The sequence below is a fragment of the Marmota marmota genome, unplaced genomic scaffold, assembly GCF_001458135.2.
Source record: "Marmota marmota marmota unplaced genomic scaffold, marMar, whole genome shotgun sequence".
NCBI lineage: Eukaryota > Metazoa > Chordata > Mammalia > Rodentia > Sciuridae > Marmota > Marmota marmota.
Genome location: NW_026000168.1, coordinates 17,980,571 through 17,988,781, shown reverse-complemented (window position 1 = coordinate 17,988,781; position 8,211 = coordinate 17,980,571). Strand labels below are relative to the sequence as shown.

At 40.1% G+C, this 8,211-nt stretch overlaps 1 protein-coding gene across 1 annotated transcript; it reads left to right on the top strand.

The window, feature by feature from the left end:
- The first annotated feature begins 6,787 nt into the window (after nucleotides 1-6,787).
- On the top strand, nucleotides 6,788-7,708 carry LOC107150153 (vomeronasal type-1 receptor 90-like). Its single transcript, XM_015495105.1, has one exon. The coding sequence runs from the start codon at nucleotides 6,788-6,790 to the stop codon at nucleotides 7,706-7,708; it is 921 nt and encodes a 306-aa protein (XP_015350591.1).
- Nucleotides 7,709-8,211: the final 503 nt, after the last annotated feature.

Here is an 8,211-nt window from a genome sequence, read left to right as displayed (position 1 = left end):
ATATATATATATATATATATATATATATATATATATATATATACACACACACACACACACACACACACACACACTGTGCAATAAAATCAGACCTGCTTTCTGCTTGGTCTCTGGAGGTCTTGATTAGTGACCCTGCAGCCACTCTCTCCTCTACACCCTGTTCTGTGGACCTCCTCTGTGGACGAGAGAGCCCATGCATTCAAAGATGTTCCATCTGCTACTATGACTGCAGCTCACAGTTTTCAGCTCTGTTTCTGTTTTTCTATTTCCTTTCAAGTGCACTTTCGTGAGATGCTACAGCTTGGATCCTGAAATCTTCAGTATGGAAGTCCTGGTGCACATGAGCAGTAACGTCAAAAAACTCAGGTGATAAACGTGAGAATGGAGTGAGGGAAGAGGGTGCCTATCAGATATTGCAGAGAGAGGACCTTCAGAGCCACGGGAGGCACGAGGAGACTCTCCCCAGAATCCAGGCATCACGACATGTGGAATGGGTATGGGCTAATTTGAACTTTGGATGGAAGTGAAAGAACTTGGGGTTTCCACATGATTGGGCCAGACATTTTTTTTTTGTTAAAGGAACTTGGAGGAAATTTTGAGCACACCTCTCCCCAGATGGCTATTATCCAGAACAGAATCCAATCAAGGGGCAAGTGAAACGTTCTACTGGGGGACTCCGTCGTCCTGTGTTCCCCAGTGGCATCCTGTCATCTAACTATAGACACTCAAATGACAGGCTACAGAGAGATGAGCTCACCATACCCTTTCCTTAAAAGTGTGCAGGTTATTCTCAGGTGCACCAAGTGGCCGGCATCCATCCAGTCAAGCTCTTCTCTGTTTCCCTGGATGTAGGCTGTGAGTACATGGGCTTCTAGGAGGAGGGAGGAAGGGGCAAACTGGGTCTCCTAGTGAGGGTCTGGGTAGCTTTAGAAGAGCCACCCAGCATTAACCACAGCACTCAGCCAGACAACGTTGCTCTTTGAGAAGCAATGAAGGAAATCTTCCTAGGATGTGTCATTCTTTAGTTTTGACACTTAGAAAATTACTCCTTGTTTTCCTTAAGAAATTTCCACTATATCGGGTTCCTATTTAATCTTCTCTGGACAGTTGCATATGCTATCTGTGCTAGCTCCTGTTTTCTATGATATTTAGTCCTATACAAATAATCAGAGAAGTAATCATGTTCCCTGTCTCCTTTTTATTAAGTATGCTCAGTTTGGCTTCTCTCATCTTCCTGAAAAAAAAAAATGGAATGCTCCTTGATATGTGTCTTTCTAAATTTTCAGGAATGAAAAAGTAATTTTACATAAACCCGAAAGTAACAGGAGTGACCTTATATTACCACAACCATGTGTTGTAATTTCTCATGAAATCTTCTTTGTCCTACATTTAATCTCACAAATTAAAAATGAACGGTGTCTCTCCAGATTAGGTGTTCTGCCCAGTAGCCAATTTCGAGTGAGAGGGCAGTGGTCCTTTGTCACCTTCACATGAAAAGACAAGTGACCCTGATAGTGGTTTCCTTTTCCTTACCCCCTGAAGATCTGGGAATATAATTTTCAATAGTTGAGCAGGAAGAACATATGGTCCATTCATCTGGGCTCTTTTTATTATTCATTTTAAAATCCTCCTTCCCATTTCCCTCATAATGGTTGAGTCTGATTGGCATTTTGTTAAGGAGAATATTGGGAAAAGTTGATCCTCCTTCTGTTCAGGTGTCTGTGCTCACATTTATTTTTTAAGTTCATATTTTCATGCAAATACAGTTACAGAACAAATGTGAACCTACCCCCTTTTCTTCTTTTTTAACCAAATTGAACGTGACTCACGTCATTATTGACTTCATCAGGGAAAAAGATCCTCCTGCAGGTATGTTTGGGTTTCCCAGGAAGGACAGCTTAGTGTCTGTGATGAAGCTCCTTTGGAGTTTCTTGTTGCTGTTAGAAAAGTAACTTTTCTTATGTTGAACCTGAAGACAGATTTCAAGCTATTGTTATTGTGTGGTTGCAGCTGGGAACCCTGAGCTTTACTGAAATCTTTCCAATTTATGGAAACAATGGATGATCATCAACCAGATTTTTCAGCAATGGCCATCATTCATTTATCCAAATACTCTACAGGCTTTTCTCCTTCATATTCCTGTAGCTTGCACATTTCACAGTGGCTTTTCACCCAGCATAGCACCTGGATGGTAGTGGTTGTGCCCTCCCCGATGTGCAAGCTGTTTCTCCCTAGTGCTCTTCATAGTTTCCCAGCTATAACTGTGATGCAAAGTACAGCTGGCTGCCCAATTTCCCCTCAGTCCCAAACTCACATGAAGCAGGACCAGCTCCCCTCCCAGAACTCAATTGTTCATCTTTAGTTAACATACAGTAGGTAATGGGAGCAGGGGGGGCGGTGCTTAAGTACATGGAAAAGACAAAACAAATTATGTCCCTCTGTTGCTGTTGTTATTATTATTATTATTATTATTATTATTATTATTATTTTGGTACCAAGGTTTGAACCCAGGGGTGCTTAACCACTGAGCCACATCCCTAGTCTTTTTAACATTTTATTTAGAGACAGGGTCTTGCTTTTAGGCTTAGGTCCTCACTAAGTTGCTGAGGCTAGTCTCAATAATGCAATTCTCTTGCCTCAGACTCCCACGCTGTGGGGATTACAGATGTGCACCACCATGCGAAACCCATGTTACTTTCCCTGTGATTTATGTCCCCCTCTGTGGACTGTCCAGTATTTTTTTTGGATAGTTTGCTTTCTCTTGTTTAAAAAAATGATCGTTTTTGCTTTGAACAGTATGTTTCCAAGTACCATCACTATGTTAAGAGCCTTCGTTGAGGAGGCCCCTTGAACACATTGCAGTGGGGTAAGAAGTTTTCATCTTGTCCCTGAGCCTCTACTCTCTTCTGTGCTGAGTGCCAGGACTCATGGCTGGGAGAGGACATGCCCGGTGATTTATTTTAGCTTGTATTATGAAGGGCTCCTGATCATCAGAATGCTTTATAATATAAAGGAGACATAAACACAGACATAGCTGTATACTTACCTTTAGAACAATTACATATCTTATAATATTTAAGTGAATAAGGCCTATGTGTCTGATGCATATGATAATCGAATACATCAGTATGTGATCTAAACTTTGGACAGAAGCTGGGCTCAGTTGTGCATGACTATAATTACAGGGGCAATGTTGAGGCAGAAGCATAATTTCAAAGCCAGCCTCAGCAGTCTAGAAAGGCCCTAAGCATCTTAGCCACAACCCTGTCTCTAAATTTTAAAAAGAGGTGGAGTGGACTGAAAATGTTGGTCAGTGATCACGTACCCATAGCTACAAACCCTGGAACCAAAAAAAAAAAAAAAAAAAATTAGGGACACAGCTGGATTACTCTAGAAACATGTGATCTCTCCTTCTTCTGCACAGTTAGTTTTTGCAGTTAGTGTGTTCACTTACTCTCATATGCACTGGGAGAAAGGAGATTTCTGTTTCTTGCTACCATACTGGAATTTCACTTTCAGAAAAAAATAAGAGTTTCTGGTCATTTTAAAGCAACAATGAACTGAGGTCTTAATTTCTGCATGGTATGGGAAATTCATGGCTTCTTCTCATCCATGCTTTCTCCAAAATGTCTACCTTTGCACGAATAGATTTTTAAGTAACACTGAAAATAACTTTATCTAATTCTCAGATGTACAGATGATTAAAATGTTACTATAAATTTTATAATGGTAGGTGTTTGAGTGGCCCCATTTTTTTCAAATCAATTAGACATAATTAATAAAAGTCTCCATTTTCCAGAAATGGCATAAAAGAATGCAACTTCAGCACTATCATTTTAGATTTTTATTGTAGAATGTTGTAAATAAATGATTATATATGTATAGATATAGACAGGTAGATAGGTGATAGATAGATAGATAGATAGATAGACAGACAGACAGATAGATAGAACCCTAGGAACTCTGAGCTTTACTTAAATGTTTTCAATTCACAGAAACAATGTTTAATATACATATTGTAAAGACATTCTGTAAATATTCACCAGTACATATATTACCTTAAAATAAAAAGGTATATGAGAAGAGATGTGCATCAGTTTTACGTATAAGGATATCATAGTATAACAGGGCCATGCACATGTGATCATCTGTGATCCATGAAACATCTAACAGATGTGCCCTTATGTAAAATACTTCTAGTGTCTTTCCCAAGCGTGTCCTTGGAGCAGAGTGAAAAAATAAAATTGTCATTTTGCCTGTTCACCCCATTTCAGAAAAATTGGACTTTTTACCCTAATTTTTTATAGAATTGTCCTTTCAGTCAATTACTGCATGTCCTCACTCATGTAGGGAATGTAAACCTGTTGCCCACAAACCAGTGCAGCTCAGCAGAATCTGGGAAGGGGTAGGGGAAGGAGGATTCAGAGGAGGGGTGAGGGGCATCTGGGCACAGCTGCAGGGCTGGAGGTCAGCAGTTCTCATGTCTATAGCTCAATGTGGTCACCAGAGTCTGCATCAGGTGATTACATGTGACCAAATCAGGGTTTTGAGACTCTGCACACTTAGAAATCAATCATACAATTTGAGAAAATCAAAATGTTAATTCACCCATGTGTTCAGCAAGCAATGTCAACATGTATTGATTTCTAATACGAGACTCCCTAAGTCCAGGTATTATGTCAGCTAAAAGTTAAAATTAAAAAAAAAAATAGATCTGCTTTTCAATGTTTAATGGAAACCTGTACATTACACTCTGAATTCTCATGTGGCACCAAAAATGTTCACACATCTTTAAGATGTCTGCTTTTTAGCACTTTTGGTTTTTGTACCAGGGATTGAACCCAGGGCTCTTTACCAATGAGGTACATTCCTAGCCCAATTTTAATTTATTATTTTGAGACAGGGTCTCACCAATTTGCTAGCTGGCCTGGAACTTGACATCCTCCTGTCTCTGCCTCCTGAGTAGCTGGGATTTCCTTAGTGTCTTTTACATCCATAGCCTCATGAACTAATTTAGCTTTAAGACTTTGCATTCAGGTGTTATTATGGCTCAGTATGTGAAAAACACAAATTAAATCTCATTTATTACTTACAGGAGATGCTTGGATTCAAGTAAATATATATGTTTTCCAGGAAAATATTCTGCCAGTAAGTCATTATAAAATTCTCTAGAATCAGAGCTGGAGATGTAGTTCAGTAGTAGAAAATGTATCTGGTATTTGTGAGGCATCAATATAATAAACCCAAGTATCAATTTTACATGTGGACCCCTTGAGTCAGGAGAAATGCCATTACATTCTTGAAGGAAGACAGAAAACTTTGACTCCAAAAAGACTCATATTTCAAAGTTAGGTTGGATACTTACACTGTAATAAATTCCTCTAGTGGAGTGAATGTGTATCTATTTTAATTATGGTTTTGTTTACCACGATGATTCCACGTATTTAAGGTGGTTTTTTTAATTGTGTGTTTTTTTGTTGTTGTTTTGGTTTTTTTTTTTTTGTACTGGGGCTTGAACTCAGGGACATTGAACAAGCAAGCCCCATCCCTAGCCCTATTTTATTTATAGACAGGGTCTCACTGAGTTGCTAAGTGTATCACAATTGCTGAGGCTGGCACTGAACTCACAATCCTCAGCCTCCAAAATTGCTGGATTACAGGAGTGTGACACCATGCCTGGCTACCCATATTTAAGTAGATAAATATTGAAATGTGTTTCTGCTAGTATTTGACACTGGACTTGGATCACGTAGGTCAAATTGTGATTCAGTAACAAAAATTCTTAACATAGGTAACTGTATAGGGGTATCAAATAGTCCTAAAATCCACTCAGTTTTCTCTGAACAGAGATTCCCAACAGATTGTAATTCTGGTAATTTTTTAGCCTCTCTGAGTTGGTGATAGAGATGATCAACTATTAGTTTATTTCTATGAATGAGGATCTGCAGAAGTCTAAAAAAAAGAACAATTCCACAGAGATCCTTCTGCACAGCAAGCCTTCCCTGTATGGCAAACGTGCTCCATCCTGTTTCATGCACGGGATCTCACGTACATAACGATGAGGTTTTGTTCAACTTATAGATGAGTCAAGCCCAGAGCCTAGGCTCATGGGATTCTCAAAGTTGAATACTTATCCTTTAAGTGGAAGATTACATAGGTATATTCAAGTCGTCTGACTTCAGAGGTTTCAATACTTAGCATTTTCTCTGTGAATATATTAACAAAATCACATGTCTTCATGAACAAACCAGAATAAAGGTAACAGGAAGCTAACGTAAATATGCATGGCCTAAGACATTGAGACTCTTTGCTTAGGAGGGTTTTCTTCCTAATTAAATCCCCATAATTTCAATTGACCCAAAAGTACATAGTCCTTACTACAGGAGGGACACATACTCCACCCTTGCAGTCAGATATCTCCAAGAATAATTCAAGGTTGCATCAGGGAAAGATTTTCTATAACATTGGAGCTTGTGAATGAGAAATATAGGACAGATGTGATCATTTTTAATGCTCAGGAAATCCTTTTGTACTTTGCATAAAATGTAATCCAGCCATGATTGGGAAATAATGGGAAAAGAGAGAGGAAAGAATGGATTCCAGGGTGTGTCAGCAAAACTTCAGTTAGAGGGGAAAGGGGCATTGGGATAGGCCAACAAATTTTGCTCCTGGCAACAGTGTTGGCTGAGATGGATGAAATTTAATATTTGTGATAATGAATTTTCTTACTTTTCTCCTAAGACATATACTCCATGATTCCTTACCCCAAAAGATGAGAGAAAACCACATGGTGCATGGTGTTATTAACCTAAGAAGCACCTTTTACTCTGAAGTGGGAATTGGGATCTTGGCCAACACCATCCTCTTTCTGTTCCATGTCATCAAGTTCCTGTGTGACAAGAGGCTCAAGAACACAGACTGTATCATCGGACTCTTGGCCCTAACCCACCTCCTGATGCTCCTCACCATGGGGTTCATAGCTGCAGACACTTTTACATCTCAGGGGGGGCTTTGGGGTGATGTCACATGTAAATCTTTTGTCTACTTGTACAAGTTGATGAGGGGCCTGTCCATTTCTGCCACCTGCCTGCTGAGTGTCCTGCAGGCCCTCACCCTCAGCCCCAGAAGCTCTCCCTTGGCAAAGTTCAAGCCTAAGGCCCCACAGGACAGCATGAGGTCCCTTCTCTTCCTGTGGGTCTTCTATATGTCCTTCAGTGCCCACTTCTCCATCTCTGCTGTTGACAACTCCACTGGGACCTCACAGGGCCTTATATTCCTCAGTGACTCCTGCACTATCTTACCCATGAGCTACTTCCTCAGGCATTTGTTTACCGTCCTGGGTGCATTACGGGATGTCTTCCTTATAGGGCTCATGGCCCTCTCCAGTGGGTACATGGTGACCCTCTTGCATAGGCATAAGAGGCAGTGCCAGCACCTTCACGGCACCAGCCTCTCTCCAAAAGCCTCCCCAGAACAGAGGGCCACCAGGGCCATCCTGGTGCTCATGGGATTTTTTGTGCTCATGTACTGTTTGGACTGTGTAATCTCCTCCTCAAGAACCATGTGGAACAATGACCCTGTGTGCCGTTCTGTCCAGATCATGGTGTCCAATGGCTATGCCACCATCAGTCCTTTGGTTTTCATCTGCACGGCAAGACACAGCGTTACCTTTTTGAAATGTTTGTGGGGGAAGGACAGTCAACGTTGAATCATTGCATGATGGGTCAGTTCTGAGCCACCACACCGCTGTGCATCAACGCATCATGGCATAGTGAGTTTGCTCTCCGTGTTGGATGAATGCATAAAGTGGTTTTTAAAAATGATTACATTGAAGCTTGAAAATGACAAAAACATGAGAGATTCTTGTTCATATGGCTCTAACAAAGCTAATAACTTTATATTTCTGATTGATGTGTGAAAGGAACCCTAGGAAGTAAATATCACTTTCTTTTTTTTGAATCAGTCCATACCATTATAGGTATGTGAGAGATTGCAGCGGTTTTAATAAATCAAGAGTCTCAGAAATCTCCTTTATGCCTAATAGATTGTAAGCATCCCTTATCATAAACTGCCATCTCATCTATCAATTGAACTTTTATGAATATAACAAAAAACTGGATATAGGGACAACAACTATTATTTAAACACCATTGCTCAGGATACCACATTTATAATAGTGATAGAGACAGTCTCATAATCCCAAGCATATGA